Source organism: Apteryx mantelli, chromosome 5 (genome assembly GCF_036417845.1).
Source record: "Apteryx mantelli isolate bAptMan1 chromosome 5, bAptMan1.hap1, whole genome shotgun sequence".
Taxonomy (NCBI): Eukaryota; Metazoa; Chordata; class Aves; order Apterygiformes; family Apterygidae; genus Apteryx; species Apteryx mantelli.
Genome location: NC_089982.1, coordinates 76,179,877 through 76,206,969, shown reverse-complemented (window position 1 = coordinate 76,206,969; position 27,093 = coordinate 76,179,877). Strand labels below are relative to the sequence as shown.

The 27,093-nt window shown below is 42.5% G+C and overlaps 1 protein-coding gene across 1 annotated transcript; it reads left to right on the top strand.

Annotated features, from left to right (window-relative positions):
- Positions 1 to 880: 880 nt before the first annotated feature.
- On the top strand, positions 881 to 2,444 carry LOC106498656 (homeobox protein HMX2). The gene is made up of 2 exons (XM_067297189.1): positions 881 to 1,115; positions 1,852 to 2,444. The coding sequence occupies exons 1-2, from the start codon at positions 881 to 883 to the stop codon at positions 2,442 to 2,444; spliced, it is 828 nt and encodes a 275-aa protein (XP_067153290.1).
- The last annotated feature ends 24,649 nt before the right edge of the window (positions 2,445 to 27,093 follow it).

Below are 27,093 nucleotides of genomic sequence, written 5' to 3'. Positions count from 1 at the left end.
GTCGCCTTATCTCACTTCATCATCGCTCCTTTTGCTTGTCGCACGGCCCCAAACTGCACTCTGCGTCATCCACCGCTCCCTTCACTTCTACACTTCCCGCCTCTCTCCTGCTTCTTAGTTCTCTATTACTACCTGCTGACTTTTTTTCATCCACTCTGTTTTATCTCTTTCTTTTTACCCACTTCCCCCACTCCTCCCTCGGTGACCGTTCCCACTCGCTGCCTCCTTTCTCTTGATGATCTCCCACTGCCACTCCCTCTCTACCACACCTTTATCCTCTGCGCTGTATTTCCTCTCCACCTTTCTGCTCTCCTCCTGTTCTTCCAGGCCCGCTTCTTTCTCCATCCCGGGCCCCATCCCCGCCCCCCCTCCCCCCCCCGTTCCCAGGCCTCCCTCTTCATCCTTCTCTTCCTCCTTCACCCAGTCCCGAGAGATCTCCGTCCTGGCATCCCACCTGCTCTTCACCTTCTCCCTTTCCCCAGCCCCCCTTGGCCCGGCTTTGCCCCTTCCCCTCGCAGCAGCGGCGGCACTGCCGCCCCGCTGCCGCCTGCCCGAGGCTCCCCCCGTGGGGCGCTCCCCACCCACAGGGGACCTTGGCAGCTCCCCCAATTCCTTCCCCTCCTGCTCCTGCTCCTTTTTCTTCCTTGCTCTCTCCCTCCCGGCGCTTCCCTGCCTCCATCCCTGCACCGCTCCCCCCCGCCCCGTCCTCCAGCCCTTTGGCTCCCTCTAGCTCTATCCCCTCCCTTCGCCGCCCCGACCCTCCCCCGGTGCCCCCCGTTCCCCTCCCTCCCTCCCTCCCTCCCTCCTCCCGGCTGCCGCTGCAGCCTCCCGTCGCAGCCAGTCCTGCAGCGCGGCTCGGCTCGGCTCGGCGCGGCGCGCCATGGTGCAGCTCGGGGGCGGCCGCGGAGCCCCCTCGGCGGCCCCGGCCGCGCCGCCAGCCTTCAGCATTGCCAGCATCCTGCAGCCCGGCCCCCGCCGCCCGGCCCGCAGCCCCGCGCGGCCGCGGGAGCGGGGCGCAGCCCGCTGCCTGCTGCCGGAGCAGCGGGAGGAGGAAGAGGAAGAGGAGGAAGAGGGGCCTGCGGAGCGCGACCCCAGTAAAGGCTCCGGCAACTCGGGTACAGAGGCTGAACCCTGCGGGAGGCTGACTCGCACGTCGGGGCGCGACCCGGCCCCCGCGCGGGCGGCTCCGCGGGCGGCTCCGCACCGGCAGCCCTGCGCGCCGCTGCCGGGCACCGGCGTCCGGACAGGGGTCCGGCCCCAGCCCCCCTCCCCTGCCCGCCCCAGCGCCGCCGGGGCCGTGCCGCGGCCAGGCGACTCAGGTGGGGTGCGCACACACACACACACGCGCGCGCGCGCCCCGGAGCACTCGCGGCGCTCATGCCTCTTTCAGTTAACAGAGGCAAGAAGAGGAACCGAGGCTTTCCCTTTCGTGGCTGTGGACGGATGGGAAGAGACACCGCCGGCGCACCCGCCCCCCCCAACCTGCTCCCAGGGTCTTGCGCAGGGTGTTTTACTCGCTCCCCCCCCTCCCCCCCGGCCTCGTTGGGTCTCTGTCCCAAGTCCAGGAGCCCTTAATTTCCCTGGCTTAGAGCAGGCAGAGAGATTTCTTTAGATCCTTAATGGAAACTCCTCACCCTTCTTCTCCGTAGGTGCCGTTCCCCTGCGGAGGGGTGGGGGTGCGCTGCCAGCTCCCGGAGTCCCCCTTCGCCCCGGCCCCGCTCCCTGCGCTCCGCCAGACCCCGGCAGCCGGGGCGCCGCGCGGAGCGGCCGCGCCGGGCCCTGCATGCGGGCGGGTGCGGGGCGCGGGGCCGCGGCCGCGGGCAGGGCTGATGCTGTGCTTTGCCCTTGCAGGCAGCGAGCCCGGCCGGCTCCCAGCAGACGGGCCTGCCGGCCGCGGCCTCGGTCGGGGCCCCGAGGGGAGCGGAGGGGCGGGCTCGCCACCGCCCGAGGGGCTGCGCTGCCGCCCGGAGGAGGCCGGAGGAGCCGCAGGCTGCGGCAAGGAGAGCAGCAAGTCGGCGGCCAGCAAGAAGAAGACGCGCACCATCTTCTCCAAGAGCCAGGTCTTCCAGCTGGAGTCCACCTTCGACGTGAAGCGCTACCTGAGCAGCTCGGAGCGCGCCGGCCTGGCCGCCTCGCTGCACCTCACCGAGACCCAGGTGAAGATCTGGTTCCAGAACCGCCGCAACAAGCTCAAGAGACAGATGTCGGCGGAGCCGGAGGGCCCGGGCCCGGCGGAGCCCCCCGCGGAGCCGCTGCCCGCCACCGCCGCCGCCGCCGCCGCCGCCGCCGCTCTGCCTTTCCCGGCCCTCTACAAGGACAGCACCTTCCTCAGCCGCTGTTTGCTGCCCGTGTCCTTCCCGCTGCTCTGCCCGGGCAGTGCCGTCCCTTACCTTTGCCTCCCCAGCCCCGGCAAATACTTCAGCCTGCTGGATGGGGACGTATAACCCCCCCGCGGCCCCCTCCCGGGCCTCTTGCCCCCGCTCCCCGGGCCGCGGAAACCCGCCGACGTTATTCCTCCGCCTGGCGAGGCCGTGGGGCACCCGCCCCCACGCGCCGGGGACCCCCGACGGCAGCCCGGGCCCGCGGAGGGGCCGCCCGCGACGGGGCCCGCGACGCCCGGGGGCGCCGCGTCGCGCTCCCGCGGTCCCTGCTCCGCGCCGAGGCGCCGCCGCCGCCGCGGCACCCGGGCGCCTCCCGGCCCCCCAAAACACCCGCGCCCGCGATCCGGCGAGCCGAGGCTCTGCCGCAGCCCGCGGGGGCCGGGCGCAGTAACCATCAACGGCACCGCGCAACCGTGTCACTTTTAATGCAGCATTTTAAAAGCAAAGGTCGGGATACTCTCCTGTATCTCAAACTCTCCACCTGTAACATCCCTCAAATTAACTGCCCCCCCCCCAGTGATATTATCAAAATGTAAACACCTTTTCTCAAACCAAACTGTGGCTTGCCTGATTTTTTTTTCAAGAAAAGACACGCTCTCGTACTTTTTGTGCTAACCCCTCTGAAATCTTGTGGGACAATTTTATCCATCCTAGAATAAAGAAGTGTGTGTGTGTTTTTTTAAAAAATAGATTTCCAAACTCATTTATCTTCCTTTCGTTTTCAAGTTCACACTCTTTATAGTCAAAGGCGGGAAATAAGCCTTTTCTATCAGGAAGCTGAAATGCATGCCTTTTCAATACAGTTACTTCTAGGCAGTGTAAAAAGAAAGATGTTTCCTAGAGTGCATCGATGGTTTTTATTTTAAAAATAAAGGTTAAAAATACAATTGTGGTATTATGAAATTCACATTTTACTCTGCATTAAATATCGCCCGCATAGTTCATTTGCAGGCTAGACGAAATAATAATTGAGCTGTTTATAAAATCATCAGGGAAATTAAAATCAACTACGATTAGACCCGCAGTTCTTCAGAAAAAATGTGGCAAAATCCCCAAATGAGTGGTAAGATAATTGGCAAGAAGAACTGGAAAAGCGAGAACACGGTTAAAAAAAGCAGGCCCGGCTTCCAAGCCGCTGAGAGGAAACTCCTTGTGAGGGGGGAACAGGCGAGGAGCTATTGGACAAGTTCATGAGGTAGGGCGGTAAGCTGTAGAGTTTCTAAGTGGGAAAAGGAAGGCATTTGGGCTAGATAAGCCAGGTTTTTCCTTTCTTTCCCCACCTCTATCCCACTTTTATTTTCATGGACAATTAATAAATATATGGACTAAACCTCTATGCCAATGAGTACCATGAATACCGGCAGTGCGGGGAGAGCCTGGCGTAAACGGGGGCTCCGTGACTGCGACTCTCAGGCACGCTGATTTCGTGATTTGTTTCCCAGCCTGGAAACTGCTGTTAAAGGGAATATCGCCCGGTGTAGTGCAGAAGGCAGAAGGTGCCGACATGACCATGGACGAGCTCTCGACAGCGAGATTAGCGGCTGCGCCGCGGCTGCGGAGTGGATGTATGCTCACAGGAGCATCGCATGCTGGACCTCTCCTCTTTGCTTTTAATCTCGAATTAGGTGCAAGGATGAAAGGAGTCTCTCAGAGTACCTCTGCGCTGGAAAAATAAATATTTTTGACACTACTGCAAGAATAATATAATGAAATGGACACGTTAAGTGTTCAAGGAGACCTCTCGGGCGCACTTCACAGCTCAGGTTTCCCTAACCTGCAGCTCCCATGAAGGTGCAGACGACGAATTAAGAGCCTGAACCGTCCCCTCGGTTCGTATCCGACTATACGAGGATATTTAAAGAAGTTAAATTCTTCTGAGTCCCTCTGTTACTCCATATCTAAACGCGTTCGGAGACACATTAGTGATGATGTTCTTATTTCCAAAGATGTGATATGGTTCTTTTTTTTTTTTTTTTTTTTTTTTTTTTTTTTTAACTGATGATCTATACGGGAACCTTCTTTTAGTAATTACTTTTAGTAATTACTTTTATTATTTCCAGTGTCGATACACAATGAATTGACTATTGTGATGAGATTAGACAATACTGGTAAAGAGCCAGAAACGGCTTTTTCAAATTTCATAGCAATGATTGTTTCATCAACTGTAGCAGCTATATGTTAAGAACCCTTTCTCTGGTTCTTTAGCATGGAACTAAAGTTCAGTTAAAGAAATTCTCCTTCTACAAGTACAGGTGTGTCCGTGGAAAAAAAAGATAATTATATAAAAAGCTGCTGTTTTGTATTTAATCTGCTTTTCACCACACCTACCACACCACTTTGAGTCCTACTCTGCTCTCTATTTTATCCATTTGCCTCCGAAATATTTCTGTGAGTTTCCAGAGTTACATCGGCAAATGAAGGAAAATAACGCCCCAAAGCACTGAGAGATTTATTTTATAATAACAATACTCGAAGGAAATCTTCTGTATAACCGTAGTTCCGATGTTTAGTTCGATTTCTCAACTTGCTTCCGACCTAGCTCCAAAGTTACTAACTGTCCTTAAAGAATTAATATTGCCATCGGTGACTGTCTAAAATACTCAGGTAGACGGAGAAGTAAATATCCATCCCTAAATATCCTTCCCCCACCAAGATAGTGCTACTGCTAAGATCATTGATCAAAAATATTAACCAAACTGTAACTATTCAGTATAACACGGCCAGTGGCAAGGTAGCTTTCTCCGAAGAAAACCGAGTTCATGAGGTATCAGGATTCCCAGATGAATCCTCCATTCCAGTCACACTGAGTACTACTATAATTTCTTTTAAACCTTAAAACAATTGCTTCTGCAAGGACAAATCGTTCCTTACTACAGCAGGAGATTACTACTAGCTACCATATTACCCAGATACTTTTAAAAAACTCTGTAAGAGCTAGCTAGAGCTGATTAGTTGCCTGAACTGACATTTAAAAATGTGCTGCTAAAGTTTCCCACGCCAAGAAGAGAGAGTGCAGCTGGGTGAGATGCAGGTGGAAGACACGACCTACTCCCACGTTAGAGAGATTCTCTATTGGAAGCTCATCGTGGGAGTGTCAAGCATATATTTTGTTGCAGTTAATTTTTTTGCATTAGAAGAACAGCTGGAGGCCCCCCTATTTGCAATGGGAGGTCTCTTACATTAGACACTGGACATACAACCTGCCTCAGAATACTCTGTAAACTAAACAGAAAAGGAAAACATGCTTAAAACCTGGCAGGACTTCAGCTGCAGAGCTGGGAATGACCTCAATGCCCTGGCATTAAACAATAGTAGTTTTTATATTGACTAACCTGAGAAACACTGGAGGGGGACAAAGTGTTTCCAATGTTAACTTGAAGCAGGACAATATTCACTTATTTGATTTTCCCCTTTAAAATTCATTTGAAAAGGGGCAATGTTGGAAGTGATGCCTCTAGTACAAATGGTATCTGGCCCTTGGACCTTCCAAAAGAAAGTGAGTAATCAAACAACTTCACTCAATAGGAAAAGCAATTAGATATACACATAATTACATTACCTATGAAACACTTCAATACAAGGGATAGTTATTAGTCATACTCTCTTTAAAAAGCCACCCTGGCTCTCTTTCCTCCACCTTCATAAAAGCCACATGGTGGTGATCCTCCAGGCAGCAATCTCAGGAAACTTGGTTCTGATCTCACTTGTGGTGGTGTAAAATTCCCTGGGGTAAGGACGATCACACTCAACCACACTGGTGTGCGTGGCAACTTTTCTTGTCCAAGACCTTGCTGAGAATCAGAAGATCCAAATATTACTTTGGACTGGAGAGTGAGTGAAGTTTTGGGGTGTGTTTTCCCTGTATGAAGGTTTTGCAAAACTCCCCTAGGGCTGTTTTCCTTTAGGAGTCTCCTGATCTGCCAAAATCAGACATTTGCTACTGTTTCCTGGGCTTTGCTGTTTCTAATCACTTTTCTAATCACTATGTAAACAGACAGCTTTATGGACCAGCACAAGGACATTGTGGCAATTCTTTTTATCACCTCTGTTCCTGTTTGGACTTCTGCTGCTATCTAGACTGGTGCTTACCTCCCCAAAGTGAGAGAAGGTACAAAACAGCCTACAGAGAGAAAAGTTACTCTGGGTAGCTCTTTGGCCTTGCCAAGGGTTGATCTGTTGATCTAGACTACAGAAAACTGTCCCACTCCCCTTCCCCTTCCCTTTCCAACAATCATAGTAAGTCTTTCCTTTATTAGGAAAGGACTGATCTTACTAGACCTTTTGTCTGTTGACATGCAGAAGCCTCAGTTATCTGGAGGAGGGCTTGCAGTGGTACCCCAATAATATACACCATTTTTTCACATTCTGCAAGGAAGTTACCACAAATTTACATTATCAAAATTAGAAGAGACATATCCTTACCTCCAGTGGGAGACTCCTTTGAATCCAGTCAGAATTAATCAAATTTAAGAAAGAGAGATTTACCACAGCACCACTTTGCAAACAGTTCCAACAGTCCTATATTTTCTACTAGATTTGTGAGGATGTAGGTAGTATACACATATGTACAGAAAGATACACATTTGTCAGACTCATTTTTACTATTGAATGAATTTTCAGTTAGAAAAAATAGCCTAGCTATACAGCACATTTCAGAAAGAATATAAGAGGCTCAGGAAGGGCACAACAGTGATCATCCAAAATCATCACAGATAAGAAAACATTCATTTGGAAGGAGACTCTGAAGACTTGAAACTGTTTTCTCATCTCACTTACACCGACGTAAAGTCCCTGGTGCCAATGGTGTTGGGGTGATGAGATCTCGCTTTGCATCTTGCATCGAGCCTTTGCACCTTTGTGGTAGGTCTCCACTTGCCTCTTCATGTGAATGTATCTAGTGGCCTGGCTTTGCAGGTTAAATTCGGGCTAGGGCTGGCTCTGCCCTCCCTTACATACACATAGTTTGAAGGCAAGGATATGACCTCAAGAATATGCCTGACCTAGAGGTGAGTTTGCCAGACTGAGTCCTTAGCATCTTTCTCTTGGTTAACTATGTGAAATATTAATATCCCTGCAGTTATAATATGAAAGAAATTATACTGAAAAAATGAGATGTGATGGACAGGCTTGGAAACTGGTGAAACTTGTTGCTCCGTATGTAGAAACCATAGTCACTCTCACCATGAAATATATACTTCCTTAAGTTACTTCCGACAATATAACCATCCTCATTTCTCATTTTTTGTACATAAGATCTATGCTGCAAATCAATGGCTGGACCCATGAACTGAAAGCTTTTCTTGTTTTCTTAGGGCTTCAATGTCTACTGAATCTTTCATTGTCTATTACTGAAGTCGGAGTGAAACCTTGTACAAGTGGAAAAGGATCTGAATATCACCATGTTCTTCCATGCCTATTGAGATTTATATCTGTACGATGATTCCTAGTCATCAGCTGAATAAATAACCAATATTCATGTATTTTCAGACATATTTCCTTGTGTTTTAGCATGAGACACTGAAAAATGTTAAATAGTAAACAAAGTTTTATTTATACTAATCTCTAATATTTTATACATACAAGATTATTTGATAACTTCTCTAATGCATACTGTGACATAGCTATCTGTCTGTCTTTTCATACAGTATAAGTGAATCAACCTGGAGCTGTTATGGTATATCACTGTGTAATTTCAATGTTTTCTTAGAGAGTCATTAATGTGCAAATTGTCATTGCAAAGAACTCTAATTACTCTCTAGGAAATGTTATGTGGTAGGATTACCATGTGTTTTTAAAAGAGCCTTTAATTTGTGGATTTGTAACTAAATATCTGCATTCAGTTTCCATTATTAGATAATTACTTCACATATGTATGTCTGCTTTCCTAGATTCCTAAACCTGACTTTTTTAATGGATGAGGAAAACTGCACTAGTTTATATATCCTTGTGTCAATGAGCTTTATATAGCCATGTGTTATAAGTTGTAGAATTGGGATCAAAGCAAAATAGATGACAAGAGAGCAACTAAGTTTTCAAAAAAAGAATGTATGCTTACTATCATGAGCTTAGAGATTGCTTCATGAAATCTATGAGATTGTACTTGGAAAATAAAGATGTATTCTATTTATTGGAGGCTCAGAGAACCAAAAGCACGACAAGAAGCAACTGTTTTTTAATGTTTCCATGCTGTTATTTTGCTAGATGGCTTTTATCCTAAAGGAAAAATTATTTTTTTGAAAGGAAGACTTCTGATTCAGTAGCATGAAGTAGTTTGAAAATAAAAATTAAAAGTAGCAAATCAGTTATTGAAATAATTCCCATCTTTTACGAATTCTTCCAGAAACAGAAACTCGATCTTGCAGTCATTTGCATGTACAAATTCTTCTGTCTCAAGAGAGACAAGGAATCTGTAAGCATCACTATCAAAAGTAACAGATGGCTGATACAGTTAGGAGATCAGTCTCCTTTGCCATGTCATTGGACTCTGATCTAAATCGATGGGGAAAAGTCCCTAATATGTCTACTTGTCCCTTTGTTGTATAATCTTTTGACCTGGGTCAGATGTCAGGATCAATGGATTCTCATGTTTTCTGTTGAATTCACTGACTTCATATTATGAAAGGGACTACTTAGTGCAGTGACAATAATAGCAGGGGACTGCACTTGATGAACTGAAAGTGCCTCCCACCATAAATCTGGCCCAGGATTACTGTAAGCAAACATTGAGAAACATAGTAAGTGAAAGCAATTTGGGGAGAGGCTCTGGGAACTTCTGCAAGGCATGCATTTTTAAACATATGGCTTTTCACTACGAAGCTATGTTTTGGCGAAGCGCTATTGTCAGACTTGATTAGATTACTACCGCCCTCGCAGATCTGCTTGGAAGCTGAGGAAAACGTCTAACAAATCCGTGGGGACACGGGACCAAACCGAACTAAGTGACTTGAAAAGGTTCTCTCACCTCAACGAGCTTTTGATCAGGTCTTTCCTGAAAGACAATCTGGCTACTCTTCTCAATAAAAGTAATAGGAAAAATGTGGCTTAATTTACTGGAAACAGGACCAGGTCCATTTTATATATATGACATGTCTCAGACATGAGGCTGTTAGAAATATCTAAAGAAAATGTGAAGCTCTTGCATCTTTTGAAAGGCTATGTGCACTAATTCTCCACTGCTGTTTCTGCTTTCTGCTACAAAGCCCAGAGGAATATACTGTTTATATTCTCAGATTGTGTTATACACTCAGATTATTCTAAGGTCTCTTTTATGAACATGCAAAACTACAGTGAAATGTTAGATTCACAAATCAAGCATAACATTCTCCCTGCATGAATGGGATCAAGGAGCATGGATTTTTCTTCAATAAACTTTGCAGGTCAAGTTCTTTTCCAGTGTCAGACAGCATTAACTTTGCAAAATCAAAATAAAAACAACAATACATAGGTCTGTGAAATGAGGTTGAATCTCATTCCTAAGTAGAATATATTTGTGCTGCAGGAATGGATTCTGGTTACATTTTAGAGTAGGCACATTCCAGCTCAGTTTTTAGTAGAATTAATATTTGCACCTGGCACCACCACTTTCAAGTTACAAAGGGAACAGATCCATAACTGCAATTATTCTCCTCCTGGGTGATTCAGTTCAGCTCCCTGCCTCATGCACGATATTTCCCTACATTATTTCTACTACTTATCTAATCTATTATTGAATAGTTCTAGTGATGGTGCCTCAATTACCTCCATTACCTCTCTCCCAATGCCTAACCGCTCTGTCTGATATGATTTCTCCCCCTAATCAATGACTCGGATCGTTCAATGCATAATTTTAGGCTATCTTCGTTGATTTGATCACTTTCACATTGTTGGAAACCTCTACTTTGAAGAAGCTTATAGTATCATCAGGACTTGTTCTGTAATCTCTTCCATCCCCAGGTTTATGAACTGGGATTCTATCCAATCCTTCTAGCATGGATGTGGCTTTTCTTTACCTTTTCCTGAAGTCTTTATTGTGTGTGCTCTGCTCTGGGTGTGTTTTTCCCCCACCAGAATGTATGGACCAGAAATGCACACAGCACATTGATGTAGTACCTAAGCTGGTGATTTACAATGAAAGTTTCAAAAAGTTTGCTCTATACACTTTCCTTTGTATTTCAATGACACAATGTTGCAATACAACAATAGTTTTATATTATTTTGTTCAGGATCAGCTGTTTAATATGTTGCTTTGTTTTATTTATAGAATAATTCTTTATATCTACCTATCTATCTACCTATCTGTCTGTATATCAACCTGTTTATCTCACTCACACTTCCTCTATGCAGTTTGACCACAGTATATCAATAACACCACATATTTTGCTTACAGAAGCAGATCTATGGCTCCTACCTTTATTTTCATCTAAACAGCACCTCTCTCAAGAGCATTTGCCCATGACCCCACTGCCCTAAATATTACGTCCAAGGGAAAATGGTAAAGTAGAACTATAATTTATTACATGTTTAGCTTAGCAAAACAGAACCGATCTTGGCTGTAATCTTAAGGCTGACAAATATATGTGTGTCACATCATCAGCAATGGTGATGAGGCTGATGATGTGGTTAGAGATCCTGCATTGAATAAACACGATGTAACTTGAGATCTGCTCCAGCTTTCTCAGTCTGCACATGCTGGGACACAAACCCATCTAGGGAGCTGGGCAGGCTCCTGCCTAAGAGCAGAGCCTAGATGTGACCTAATAAAGATAAGCAAGATGGTAACATTTTCTACGAGTGAAGATTTCTATGATTACATATGTAATCTCTATTACATTTACATGTAACACATGCATGGAAGTTTTACATACATGAAATATGGGTGGATGGATGGAAATGGCTGGAGAAGTAACAGAGTTCCTACGGGTGGAAGATAGGTTTGAGGGGAAAAGATGTACCACCAGGCCTGGCTAATCTCTAGAAAAGGTGTAGTCTGGACTCAGATTTGTGCCAGCTTCCACCTGACAACTGCTGTGGAGGAAATGGACTATCAAAGGAGGAGTGCATAACCTTCTCGCCCCTCTAGTAGGTTTTCAGAGCTACTGCTAGTGCTAGTGTCCTCCCATCACTGCTGCTTCTGACCACCAAGACTAGATGCCCCTGCCAGGGCCCTGAATGCACCTCACCATCCCTCTGCTGACCGCTGTGGCCTCCCCAGTCCTGTCCACCCCCGGGCCCCCATCTCAGCCCAGCCCAGGGCCACCAGTCCCTGCCCTGTGATGCCGCAGCAGTGCCGGGCTCCAGCCCCACCATGGCTCTGCTCCTGCGTGGCCTGATCCCAACCCCGACCTCAACCCATGGGTGATTGTTTGGACCGTCCTCATGGCAGTGCCCGATGTCAGGGCTGCCCCTGACTATCCTGCTGGCTCGTGGGGCGGTGGGATGAGCCCCAGGTGCGAGGAGCCCCTGCAGCGCCTGGTCCCAGGGAGTTGCTGACCCCTGCATCACCCTGGCAGCCCCCCAGTGCAGGGTCACTCTCAGCACTAGCTCATCTGGCTTTGCCTCTCCACACATTTACCAGGTAATATTGACCCAGAGATGAGAAAACTAAAGTGGGGACAATTAAAGGAGAGGGATAATTAACTAAGTTGTTCAAGGTTATGTCGTTAATCTGTGACACAACTAGAAACAGACTCCAGGCCCACAGAAATTCGATATCCCCACAGGTGAAAGACAACCTCAATGGCTATTGTAACTAGAATCTCCAAGTTCATGTTATTTTATTATATTTTCCCCTTTGGCCAGTAATACCAGCTGTAGATCTGGAATTTTTTCAGCAAAATATTTTTTAATTGTAAATGTTGATTCATCTAAAACCCATCATAGGAAAGGGAATATTTGGATGAATTACTTGACTCTAGGGCATTTTGAAAAACACTTCAAAATCATCCGAATTTTTAGATGCGACATTTTCAAAATGACAATTGCTAACTTCATGGTTCTAAATAATGATTTTATTCCTTTTCTAAAAGAGGAAAAAGAATTACAGATCAAGTGAATATGTTTTTAAATGTCTGAAGTGGAGATGAAATATTGACAAGTTAGAGAAAATGTTTTTCAGATATTTCTGATTTTTTCAGTTTTTGACATCTTTATTTGGAACAGGAATATCTTTCAAATCACAACAATGCTTGTGGGACTGGAAAATTATTTCATTAACAGATTTAAAAGTTCTATAAGGATTAGCAACAAGTGAAACTCAAATCCTTTCTAGCAGGCTTTTCCTAATTTCACTGCTCAAAGTGGTGTTCAATTCTCAGGGTTTTAGGCTGGCTTCTTGTAATATTATAGGCCAACCTAACAAAAATTCATGTTTCAGGTTCCAACTCCCAACACACCTAAACACCCACAAAAACACGGGCAGACCTCCTCTCCCAGCCCTGTTCCATAGCATAAGTCAATGCATACAAAATGTTTCAGCAGTATCTCTAATGAAGATATGCTGAAATCAGTATTGATTTTAATTATATTTTGGAAGTACTCCATGGATTAGCTCCAAAACAAAAAGTTGAGGAGGAGTACAACATTACATGTGCAAGTGTAACAAATAGAGTCTGACATGACCAGCAAGAATTAGCTCCGAATAGCCCAGCTTTGTGCACTTTGACAGACTTCCATGACCGCTCTCTGGAGCATGAAATAAGAAGTCTAAAGTGTAACTGCAGCTCTATTAACAGTGTCTACAGTTCACCATACTTTCTTTATCATTCTCTGAAAAGAGTGAGAAATTATGACATTTCTCCATGTCATACGCATACATATTAAGGGAGCAACAGTTATATACACAACTTTTATAAACAGCTGAGGAAATACAAACTATTGAGAACTTCTATGGAGCAGGTCAAGCTGGATGAAAATATGTGAAGTTGATTAAAGATGATCTCTTCTTAAAATAGTGGATTAGCTTTTCCAGTCAGGAACTATGGTATAAAACTGTGATAACTCTAGTTAAGCCAATGTAACTGTTCCTGAATTACAGCAAAAGGATTATATCAGAATCTTAAGTCCCAGAGGATCCAAACTTCAGTTCTTTAAGCTTCATGAACAAATAACAGAGCTAATAACTAGATCCCGTACAAATGATTAAGCTTTATTGATAATTTAGAAAACTTGTGAAAATACTTGAAGTTTATAATCCAGTCAGATTTACTAATGAACTCTGGATTTACTGTCTCTGGTGATATAATATATCTGGATTTATATACATTTCTGCAGAAGGAAGGATCAATACAAAATATTCAGATAAATGTTTATACTTACCTGCTTGTTTTACAGGCAAAAAAATAATATGTTAAGTTCCTGGACTCTGTATGAGTTATTTTCTGCTGTAGAAAAGGGACCTTAAAGATAATTTCATTTTCTATCTGGGGTCATTCTGGTGAAAGAAAAAGGTGTGGCTTGACTTTGTGCTTCAACAAGCTCCACTCTCTTTGGAGTTGTTAAACTCAGTAGAAAATAAATTAGTCTTGGGGTTGCTCTAAGTTACACTGCAGAGAACTGGTCCCTGCTCACTTGATTTATGTCACTGAGGGCATAAGATTGGCTAACACAAGTCCTGTTCTGCACAGATCTCAGGTGGATCCAAAAATCTAGCGAAAATACGTCTCATAGTATTCCTAACTGAAGTCCTTCTCTTAGCATGTATTTGCCCAATTTATTCATAAATCCACAAGGAAATGCACACATGCATTTATAGAATTTATCCTTATAAAAGTCTTCAATAAGCATTTACAGGAAAGAAAACCCTACAGAATTAGTTAATTTCTGGGAGCAAAGACAAAAAGAGAAGTAAACTATAATTATATCCTAGGTGATAATATATTTAGGAATCTTTCCTAATCCAGGCTAATCTTGTTCCGTGTTCTTACCTACTATAAAAATCCGAACAATTTTTGACAAGATCCAAAGTTTTGTCAGTTGTTAAGAATTAATTGAAAAAATTACTGGAGCACAGCAGCTATTTCAAAGGGACTGACCCAGAACCAATTAGAATTTTGTAACAATTGACCATTCACCACAAAACAGTTATCATGAGCTTTGGCCTCTGAAGTGTGGTGTTGGGGGTAGGGGAGAATCAGATTAAAGAAACTTTATTTTTTCCCCCTTTTAACTAAAATATCGTTAGTAGCAGCTTTCTCAACACAACTATCAATCAACTCATCTGGGTTTTAAAGGCTATGTTCAACTTGCAGGAACAGCAATGCAGAGTATAACGGATGATTATCCCCTGGCTTTAGATGATACACAATATAGGTTACTATCTTGAAAAAACAGGTCAGACATAGGAACATTCTTTATCAAATTGCTGTTGACAGCCCAAACAAGAGATCGAAGAATACCACAAAAAGGTTCTTTCATCTAAAGACAACAGAGTTTATAATTGGTCATTCTTTCCTCCTTCATCCTCTCCTTCTCAGCAGAAAAAAGAAAATTCCTAATGCAGTTTCTTGAACATGGTCAGCACAAGCATAGACTAGAGTACACTGAGAAATAGATTCAGTGTTCAGCCTTTTTGTTTAATGTTCAAAATCCTGAGTGGGGAGTGCAAGTCAAAAGCAGTCTTAAAAAGCAATGAGAGCAAGGTAGAAGTTTGTGTGGATCCTCAATATTTGAGAATGGCAAATATGTAAGTGCTTTGAAAGTAAAAAAAAAAAGACATAAATATTAACTACATAAATCTCTAATCTTTATAGTCTGTCTCTTACCTTCAGTCCATAGCAATATATGTAGCAGGTATGTAACTGCATGCAAATATGTGTTCTCACATTATATATTTCTTTATATATTTTATATTTTTTACATATAGGTGTAAAACTCAAAGATATTATACAAATTGAAAAGGATTTAAGAAGTAGATATTTAGTGCTGAATACTTACAATCTTGCAAGAATTGCGATCTTAATTTGAAAGTGCTAGAACTGCAAAATTTACTATTCTCTGGTGTTTTTTTCCAGTAGTTAATCCTTGGTAAAGAATAGCATAAAAATTGAGATCAGAGCAATTAAATCATTGTCCCACAAACACTTATGCTTTTGTTTACGCTGACACATGTGAGTAGCTCCACTGAACTCAATATAGAGAGAAATCAATAGAACTACTCATGTGTATCAAGTTAAATATATGAATAAGTGTTTTTAGATTTGCAGCCTGCAATGGATTTGGAAAAAGTGTACAATAAGATTTTTACATATTTTCAACTGAATTCTATCCTGAAGAGGAAGATTCATCCAGGACTAGATAATATGCATAAACTAATCTGGCCATTTTCTTGCATTAATACCCAGCTCTGTTTACAATTCTTTAGCTCTGGCTCAGCATTCTCACTGGCAACAGTTGAAGATACGTTTAACCTATCTAAAAATCACAGCTAGAAAAGCAATGAATTGTACACAAAAGACCTCATAAGGATTCCCTACACATGCTTCCTTAAAGGCAAGAAAACAGCCACAGCTGCTAAGTCTGCAATAAAGGCAAAGCCCTACAAGTTGGACATACAGCCAGAGTATCTCAAGCTACTTCTCCAGGGACTGAAAAACATTTTTAGTAGTCTTCTAATAAAAACAGAGAGTTTTCAGCCCATTGAAGGACATTGTACAAAGTCTTCAGCTGCAATAAATCATCATAGATTTATTAAAAAACATAGAGTTACACTGATTTATAACCAATAAAGATTCAGGGTTTGTTTTCTGCATTTTTTAACACAGGCCCTGTCAGAGCTCTCCTGCTTATTCACCTCAGCTGCATGAACAAGTTCCCCTAGCAGCAGTCAACTTTTTTTTTTTTTTTTTTTTTTTTTTTTTTTAAACCACAGAGACTTATTGCAGCAGGTGTGGCCACTTAACTTGTTCCAAGATTTAGAGAGGAGATAAATGCTTTCCAGTGAAGTATAAAGGTCTTTACTTATAGGGGATTTTGTGAGGGAAATGTCCTAAACAGCAAGCATAGAGCAGAAACAGTGGACTGGGTAGTAGTGCTATTTTTGGGAGGCTGGCAAAGCTAGGTCCTGGGATGACGGGAAGCTGACTTGGAGCCTTGTTGAGGGTGAGTTATGGTGTGAGGTGTTTCTGGTAGCTAGAAGGTCTGCTGCCTGTGATTAGGTAGTTTCTACTGTGAAATAGGTGAAGAGAGAAAGCTTCTGGCAAACTGAGGGATCTAAATGTGATTTACTTCTTTAGGGTTTTTGAGTAAGGCTCTTAAAGTTTGTGGGCTATGTTTTGCCTTGTTTTACTGTATGGGTTTGAGTAAAATCATTCTAACAGAGTAAAGAATCCTGTCATCTGCTTCCTATGAAATTGAAGGATTCTAAAGGCAGACCAGAAGATGAAGCCCCCTTTGAAGAACACATTTTGGTGATATTTAGTGGCGTAGCACTGCCCAGAACCCTTAATGGAACAGGGGAAAAGGAGAGCTGCAGAACAAGGACCTCGTGGCTTCCTTGCTTGTGAGAAGACATTGTATGGGAGTCTCACTTGAACTCGGTTTCTAGATGAGTGTAAATCCAGTCTCTTAATGGATTTAATTCCAATTCATTTAATGTCATTGTGAAAAGAAACAGACACAAAGTTTGCTTTGGCACTGCACATTATGTTGCGTCACTGTCTAGCAAGCTTCCCATTTTACGTTTTTTCAAATGGATGCATCTGCCAACCCAATACAAACAAAAATAACTTGCATGTGTCTTATGTTAAAGCTGAATGAGAAATGTGATGTCACATCAGTGTAGGTCATTCACCAGTTAAAGCCCTACTATCTCATTAAATACATCACAGAAAGTTGTGTGGGTTTTCTTATTTTGGTGTTTCCCCCTCCCCCCCTCCTATTAGCTAATAGAGGATAGGGTCTAATACTAAGTAGTTTCCACTCATTTAATTTTTAGGATGTGCCTCTTTATTTTTGCATGGTGCTACTGAGAACTTCATGTGCCATTTTGTTATATTTCCTCTGCATCATGTGCCTAGTCTTGGAGCCATGCTATCTGGTCTTATTTTCATTGTCACAACTTGGTGGTAGCTAATAATATAAACCTTGAAAGTCTTAGTTCACACTGAATCTGCAGTATCTGCATTTATCCACAGAATGAACTTTTTTTTGTAATGCTCTGCTCTTCCTGTATGTTAAAGCTATTAGACGCTCCCTACATCGAGTCCCAGTCAAGCTTTTGAGGAAAAAGTTCTTTTGTGTCATGGTACTGAATGAAAAGCAGGGTTCCTTGGTTTTGCTCTTGGTTTACTCAACATGGCTCTGTTAGTCCTGTCTTGAGCTACCTCTCCCTGCATATGCTTGTGCTGTGCCCTCTCAGGCACATGAGTAGTTGCTTCCATACAACTGTTCCAGCTGGGAAATTGACCCAAAACTCAACCTGCCTCAATAAAGTGCATTTTGTTTGGTTAATTTGTCTTCTGTGGCTATGTCAATGAAGTGATAGCCTGGTGGCAGACACCATTTCTGTCTTTCTATCTTTCTCTCAACGTTTTGTTCTTTATACAATGAAAATAGCACTTAAAAATGACAGGAAAATGGTTGCTATGGCTTGCAGGCCTGCTATTGCACTGAATAAAGTACTTGTGGAAGATGCTTCAGACAACAGCTGCTGCTGAGTTTTGTTTTTTTTCCACAATTGAATAGAAAATATTGCTTTTTCCTTTTTCATTTTTGAAAGGGCACAGTGATATATTTGTATTATAGCATATCTAAAGGCACTAGCCAGCCCAAGGGATCCATTGTGTGGGTTTGTGCTCACAGTATAAAAACAGATTTTACTGCTCATCACTGTCAGTCCAAATAAGTGAGACAAATAGTTTGTTTTTCTTACTCTGTGTTGGGGGGTGGGGGAGCAAAGCAAATTTCTGCCAGAACTGGGAGTTGAAGCAAGCCCTATGAATGCTAGGCAGTGCCTTAATCTCCAGACCACTCTCATCCTTATGATTATCATTTATTGTTGGACTTTTGCTTTTCATGAACTCAGAACACTTTCACCTACCTCTTTCTGCGATTTATTATTTGCCAGAACACTTAAAGGCCATGATGCTCTGCCTAATGCATGCTTGGGCTGACATTTTTCTCTCTCCTAACGAGTTCACAGTTTGAATCACGGATATATGGTGAGACCATAAGAGTGTGAAGGAACATGAGATTACTTATGCCAGAGAAGTTGCAGTCTGTCTCAAATTATAATGTTCTTATCTACCTAGCAGCTTTTCTTGACACTAGTTTGTTTGGGGAAAGATGAATCAAACAGTTAGCAGGGTTATTCAGTAGGAGGTAATTTTTTTTCTGTTCATGTTTGCTAGCCAAGACTGATATTTTACCATCTTCATCAACTCCTGTCAATGACAGCCTGCAAGCTCCCACAAGTACTCATGTTAAGTCTTAGCATTCATTTCCCCAGAGCTCATGAAAGCTGAAGGTATGGACTGACTCTGAATAGTTGGACAGAAGGATATATGAATTTCTTATAGTGCAAGTGAATTCAATGCAATGACTGCAGAGCCATATTAGAGCAATTAAGATCCAGATCAGATGCTCAGCTGCAGAGGAGACACTGCTGCTGGAGAGACAGTAGCTGGACCCAAATCATTTGGTCATACCAATACTTTGGTGAATGTTAAGCCAATCCAGAATCAAAGAAAGTAATAGGAGAGAAATAACAAAATACTGCCCCTAAGGAAAGGAAATTCAAAAATGGTCAGAAATGAAGTTAACAAATCAGCACACAGATACCAGAATACAAAACGGTCTCAGACTGCAGAACAATTGTAAATGTGTGGTGTGAAACACAGATACCACTAAGTACAAGTTGAAAAAACAAAAGGTGGAAATTCAAAATGAGAAGGCTGAATTTGGCAATGTGCTGAGAACCCTGCAAAGGTGCTCAGCGCTCCCAGGTCTCAGCCTGGCTCCAGCACAGCCACTCAGACTCCTCGAGGGTATTTACTGCCTTGCTGCCTCAGGTTCCCATAAACTGTATATTCAACTCATTGATGTCACTGAGTGCATAGGAAAGGTGAAAACTGAGAATGAAAGAGCAAGTTTAGATATAAGAAACTGATCTGAGGATTTTTTTCCCCAATCATTTTTTACTCACTCATGGTAAATTTTGAATGCTGAATACTTTGAAAATGATTTCTGTATAGCCAGGAAGGAAGGTGTGACTTTAGAGGTGGCAATGGGGCCTCGGGGCTAGTTCTGGCTTCCCTGCTGTCTTGCTGCCCACTGTTGGGGAAGAGAACAAACTGCTCGCTTCCTCACCTGCCTATGCGCAAGATGAATACGGACCTCATGGCAGTGCTCTGAAGTGCCCTTCATTCACTGGGAATATGGTTTGTAAAGAGTTCAGGTCATCTGTAAGTCCTACCTTCCCAGCTCCATTACAAATATCTTTTGGGCGGTAACATTATTCCTTATTTACATTACGGCAGAATTTTAATTGTGCAAGTGTACCACAAAGCGACTGCATTTGCTTAAAATAGACTTTGCTCTAAACTTAAGAGGGAGGCAATGATTGCAAACTGCTGAGAGAGAGGAACCAAAAAGGTGAGTTAGATTTTTGCAGCCCTGTAAGAATGGGGTCCAAGGTAGATCAGAAGCATATAGTCTGTTAACAGTCTTTAAAGAAAACTTATGAAATCTGCAGACCAATTTTGCCAGCATAGGAATAATGAGTAGGTTAAATCCCATGATCTAGAATAGAACAGATGACATCTATTTTGATCGTTGTCAGCAATTGCAGATTGATAATTCTGTTTCTGAATTTAATCACATCAGCTGTCTGACATGATCCTCAGTTTCTTAGGCATCATTTCGATACCTTTCTTCCTTAGATTGGGTGAATCTTGATCAAGAAGTCAGCCTTTACTTTGAGTAAGGTATTGAGTGTGGGATTCATTGTTTCGGGATAATATAGTATTTTCTAGCTGGTAATAACATGAGGATTGATTGTCTGTCTCATATATGTTGACGTTGCCAGGTTATTTAAAGGGGAATGCCAAAACAGAAATGGAGATGCCATGTGCAGTGGAGCTGTTGTGTTACCTTCAAAGATTTGGTTAGATTTGGCCTGATTATTGAAAGAGGATGTGTAAAATTCTGCATGGAAAACATACACAAAATTGTTTGGGGAATGCAGGAAGAACTTGCAACAGAGGGACTGCTGCACATGTAGGATGAGGCAACAGTTCGCCCTGGTGCTCAGCTGCATGCCTCCGTGGCCGCTCACGCAAACAGTGATTCAGGATGTAGCGTGGAGTTATGGCAGCTGCATGGGAGAAAGAAAAGGCAGGAGCAAGCATGTGCAATCTGGAAGTTAGAAAGGGAAGTCAAAATGTTAAAAGCAGGAGACCAAAATAGATTCTGTTCAGTAACACAGTATTTTCCAGGTGACAAAGTTAAGCAATTTGATATTGAGTTGTTATTCCCTGTACCCTTCCCCCAAGAAAACAAGTTTTCAGCACTATAAATATGAGGAGAGGGATTTGTAATTTCCTCTTTATGTTTCATAGTGGTAAAATGAGGAGGTTTAGGCTGCATGAGTTTGAGGCAAGTATTTTTGCATTGTACTTGGATTTCTACAGAAAGAAAAAATATATATTTTAGTACTTTCTTTCCTGAGAAACACTTGCTTCAGTCAAGAAAATAGAGATTGAGAGCTTGGCGTGTCACCAACATAAACTAAGAAGTTGTTAACTTAGAAACACAGTTTCACAAGGTGGCTAAGCAGTATTTTTCACATTCAAATTAAGATCTTGTAGGGTACTTTTTTTTCCTGCATTTGCTTGGCATGAAGGGCTTAACTTGAGGTTTTATGGCAATAGAAATAAAACAAATTATGTGTGTGTTATGTCATAGTTAGGAAATCTGTTTCCAGATATATTCAGACCATTCTGAATCAAGTTCAGGCTGAAGAGTTTTCTGAGAATCAGAAGACTTTTAAGAGAGCTGAAGATTCAGCAGTCTAGGAAAGTAAACCATTTTACTAATATCATTAGCAAAAAATGTAACCCAGGATTTTATTTACATACACTGAGTAGAAATTTACCTTTGCACTAAGAAGCTGTGTTCCTCTCCCTCCCTCCCCTTATTTTTTTGCTTAAAGGAGAACAGGGTATGTGAATTTGTATAGCTGCTGTTTTGCTTTCCTTGAGGCAGTTCTTTAACGTGATGTAGAATTAGGAAAGTCTTTTACATCCCTTGCTCCCAAGAAATCGGCTAAAACAGCTGCATTTTTGACTTTAAATCAAATACTGAATAGTTATAAATAGCTCTGATCTACTTCTTTGAGTCTTTTTAAGATTGTGGCTTTCAGGAACTACTCCGTTCCTTGAGCAAGAGCCTGCTGTGAAAGGGGCTGGTGCCTCTGCTCCAGAGAAATGTCTGTTGCCAGCCTGCTCCTTTCAACAGCCCCCCAAACCTATTGTTTGGGATGTTCTGGGGGTTAAAGAAGCCTTTCATACTGTATTACAGCTGTTTTCTTCAGCTTCTCCTTTATCAGGGATATGTTAAAAGGCTCATATACCAATAGCAATTTGGGGGAGAAAAAACCCCAAACTCTCATTAAGAACCATTTTACGGATGGTGAACTTGCACTTTTGAATGCTGACTGTGCAGCACATGGACTGCTGCAAATGCAGGCTCGCTCCCATGTTTTTTCATCGTGTCTTGATCAGCCACATAACTTGCTGAAGTAAGCTTTCCTGTTAGTTCCTGCATTTTGTTGCCATCTGCTCTTCTAGCCATTTACACTTCCTTTTTTCCCCCCTCTAGTTAGCAGGTCTATAGTCAGGCAAGATGAATTCAAGCACAGATGAAGGCAATGCACAACACCAAATTGTATGCTCATATAATGTTACTAGTTTCCATTTTTCTTGAATGCCTCAGAGCTATGATGTGCCTGCAGTTACCAGTCAAGGGAATCTGAGAAAGCTAATGCATCTCTAGAATACAGTGGTTTGAACTAATATCATTATATTCCTTTTCTAAATAAGCCAATTTCATCCTAATAAACTTTAATCTATACATTTTTTTTCTTTTAGCGAAATTAATGATGTGGATATGGGAGTCTTCCTTTTAGGAAAACAGCTGATTAAAGTCATCTACTTCCTTCACCTTGGCTGGTTGAATGTGTGTAAAGTCATTTGGTACCAGAATCTAGCAACTTTGACTATTATTCTGTTTTTCTGCTGGAATTAGTGTGTACCTCAGATTTGAGAAAGAATTCTGTAAAACCAGGAGGATTAAATATCCTCTGGTATATTAATCTAGCTGTGGTGAACAGTTTGTGGATTTTAAGCTCTGAATTCTGCTACTTGAGGGCCACTGAATGAAGACATTTGTATCTGAATAAGGAGGAAGAATATGCTCCTGGTGTACTCACTCCTTTTGAAGAGAGAAGTGCTAAGATTGGCTTAATTCCTGCTAAAAGTTTGCAAAGCAGGCAAGCAATTTGCTATGATCTATGCCCAGAGGAAAGAGGAGAAGAGCCCTGGGTCCTCCCTTGCTTTCTTCCATTCTGGCTTTCCAAAGCTCCAGACCAGCAGACTTCCTGGCCATTTCTAAGGAAAACATTCTCCATAAAACTATGCAGCCTGCAAATTCCAGCTGTGGAGCCCAGAGCAACACTCAGAGGTGCAGGGAGAAAAAGACAGTGCCTTTCCTAATGAGCTTCCATTAACGGATAATTTATAGCACAGATAATGAAAGTATTGATTGAGGCTCTTTAACTTTGAAATATTACGTTGAGCTCTAGGCCATAAAGATTGTTTATTATAGCAGCAATAATGATGCTCTGTGGAAGCAGCAATGCAAATGTTGTTGACGTCTATGGATTTCCACAAAATATAAGTGAAAAAGTACTTAAAAGTTCAACAAGGTGTGGAGGGCAGGGGATTGTTTTCACAGGAGAACAAGGATGGTAGTTTTAGAGAAATTCCTTGCTTGATTCTGCTTATGGCCAGAAAGACGGTCTGTTAGGTATGGCAGACCTGAGCATCAAAGCCCCAGGTAATGGTACAGATATCCTCTGCTGAAGGCTGGTCTCTTATTTTTAAGAATCTTTTCCTTTTGCAAAGTATCCTGCTTTGAGAATGAACCTTAGTCTGGGAAGTCTCTGGAGCTGCAGCTTTGTGCCTGTAAGCAGGCAGCTGGCTCTGCTAGGCATGTATTTGCTGGTTGGTTGGTATAAAAATGGGGAGTGCCATTTGCATAAGCTCAAATGCAAGCTGCTGTTTTTGGAAAAAGAAATCCTTCTGCCTCTGTCTGCTAAACAGCCATAAATATCTCTTATTTATCCAGACAGACTGCTGGGAAAGTGCATGCATGCTTGTAAAACTATATGAAATTGAAGCAGCTGTTATTGCTATAGTTTGCACTGAACAGAGATTCTTCTATTAAACATGCCGATATTTTTCAGGAGATGTATCTGATTTCTCAATGCTTTCCCCCTAGATAACATACAATCTACTGATTTTTTTTTCTTTTTTTTTCTTTCCCTGCAGTCTTCAGTGCACTCAGTGGTCTGTCTCAGGCCGTGTGTGAAATGGTGCAGCATCTGACACACTACTGCAGTGAAACACGGGTGGAAAATTCTGAAGCAGACTGTACACAGATAGAAATTGTGCTTGCTGTTAAATGGGACCTGTTAGATTTATTTCCATCATTCAGTCTCCTAAAGTTCTGACAGCTTGATCAAACTAATGAACACAAAAGTGACAGACATATTGGTTCACTAATATTGGGTTACCAATCTTTTCCTTAAGTCCCCATTAACGCTTCTTCCTTTGCCTGCTAATGCTAGGATAACAGATACTAGCCAGACTTTCTGGCTCTACCCATGTGCAAAACTTCTAAACACTGGGCCACTTTTGTCTCCCACTGCACTTTGCTATAAAACCACAAGGTTAACACGACCTTCTGGCCCATTCTATTTTGTGTCTTGTTTTGAGTCAAGCTTTGTTAGGGACAAAAATCTATGTTATATTCCATCTGATCAAAGTACTTCAGATGAAGACATGCCATCTGTATTCATTTAGTGATATCTAAGACTATAGAGCATTATAGTGGTATTTCGTACATAGTATTGATTGGCTTCATTTGTAGCTATTATAGACACCGGACACTCTTCACTTTTAAATTGGAGCATCAGATTTCCCATCTGCAATCTCAGGCACTCTTCCTACCCCCTGCTTCCATGGTAGCTTTCAAAGGCACCGTTTGAACAAGGTTTGAACAAAATGGCATAGCATGTTATACCATGCATTTTTCTTTTCAGAATTTCGTATATGTAAGTGTCCTGATTCCCCAGTGGAGGAAAGGTGTTTAAATCTAAATTTCATTCACCCCTCCCAGATGAATCTGTTTGCATTTGATTGCTGCTATTAGTAGTAGCTGTATTTTTTGCATCATTGTAGAGCCCTTGTTATAGAGCAGGACTCCATTAGTTAAGTATTGTATTTTTGGTTCTGCTCTTGTTCAGCTCCTGGTTCACAGTTGGCAGTCTGTTCATGGATCTGCCTACTTGCATCTTGGTATGAACAGGTGCTCAAAACCATCCTAACTGACAAGTTTTCAGATGGGTTCTGGCCATGGAAATATATGTTAGAGGTAAGGGAAAAGATGATAACTGGACACTTTACAGCTGAGCAGAGTTGATGCACGAGATTTTTCAGCAGACATGCATTTTGTACTGGGGCATATCGGCTAAAAATGTAATCTGTTTTCTTGACTAAGCCTAAAAGGGTAAAACCAACTGGTTTTGGTAGAAATTATTGAAAAAGAAAGTGATAAAATTAATTGAAAGTTATTAATGGATTTTATTGTTTTAAAGCAACCCTGCTGTCCATTACCTCTAGCAGGACTTTATAAGGGTTAATCAGAACCTGGCTAGGCAAAGCAGGAATGAGCTTAGGTTTAGATGTGTGTTTAGATCCATTTCTACTCTCAAAAGCACTGCATCACCCACAGTGAGAGAAGTGTAACGCTCCACATGGACCTATTAAATTCTCAAAATAACAAGATAACAAATCTATCATGAAAACTGAGAGTGGGGGTGTCTGTATAATCACAGACATGATTTCTATCATTGATATAGGGGGTAAGACCATACTTGAATCAGAAAAAGCTGGGAGGTTGCCACTGTGAGCAGTGCTTTATAAAAGCAAAGGAAAACATAAACAATTCTCAACAGTAGCAGGAACAAGTGGATGTTCTCAGAGCACTTCAGAATATTAAATCCCCCTTCCAACTAATTTAAAGGACTACAGATTTTTACAGAAAATCTGTAGCCTTACTTTTGGGAATAACTTGGTGAGCAAGTAGCAGCTTTCTCATCCATCTTCTCATTGCACTCATCTCTGTGCATGCACATCACAGGGCAGTGCTCTATGCCTGGGGTGTGAGACAGGAAAGGAGGGAGGGGGGAAAAGTTCAGAAGACTCTTTGAAAATGGTGAACAGGCACAATGATGCATACAATAGTTTGAGGGGGTTTTGGAAACAATCAGAGTAGATTAAAACTTCCACTGTGGTGACAGCACAGGTGGAAAGTGCCTATGCTCTTGGCCTCTCCTCTTGTTCTCGGGGCTCGCCTTGACTTTCCTCATGCAGGAGGAATAGGTCTGAACTGCTATTTCCAGCTCTGCTTTTCAGCTGATCTTGCAGTGAAGTCTCAAGCCAGAATTGCTTTTTTCAGCAGGAGTGAGAAGACGGCCATGCCTATATTTCCATAGCCTCTGATGCCAACACCCAACATGGCACAGTCGCTTTTAGAGCACCCGTGGAAGACGCCATCCGGAAACAAACAACAGATGTTGTGCGGGGGGTCTGCTTCCACTGCTTCTAGCGGACGTGCCAAAGCACCTGAATCATAGCCAGCAGCAAGAGGAGACAGCAGCCACAAGAGGACACCAGGCAATGGCCCTTCTGCTCATTCATGGCTGATAAAAACCCACAGAGTATGAAGTATTAACGGTAAGTTTTCAAGCCATTTTAGTGGCTTGAATTAACTTTAGTCTAAACAGCTTAATTTTCAGAAAAAGTTGAAAAAGTAAACTGAAGGATTTAGTAAAGATTTGATTTATTAATTATCAGGCACCTGTACTTTTCAAAGGAAATTAAGTGTAGGCAACCACCAGATGCCTCCTCTGGGTGAGTTGTTTGCGTGGGAACCATAGCTGCATAACAGAAACCAGATTTTGTTCTTTTTGCTCTTCAAAAGTGGGGTAGATGGTAGGAGGATGACTTTACAGCAATAAGCCATTGCTACCAATACACATTTCAATAACCTTTAACAAGTATGGACAAGAATAAGAAACAAATCTTTGAATACCAATGAAAAGACTCATTTTTCACATATCTGTGCTGCATCTCTCTACAAAGAACAAAAACGCACTGAAAAGAATTGCAAGAGACTATTGTCCACAAAAAGGTAAAATTTGTCAAAGAGTGCCCTTGTCAGGAAGCAGAGACAATCAAGTGTCTATTTTGATATCGTTGGTCTCAATAAGATGCAAGTACATATCTATAAGTAAATTTAAATCATTCCTTTGAGGATGGATGTTTTCCTGAATAGGAAATGGGATTCTCTTAAATCTTCTCTCACACCATCTTCTATTAATGCTTTATAAGGTTTTTGGCCCACAATGCCTAAGGAGCTGTAGAAATATGATAGGATCTTTCCTAGAAAAGGATTC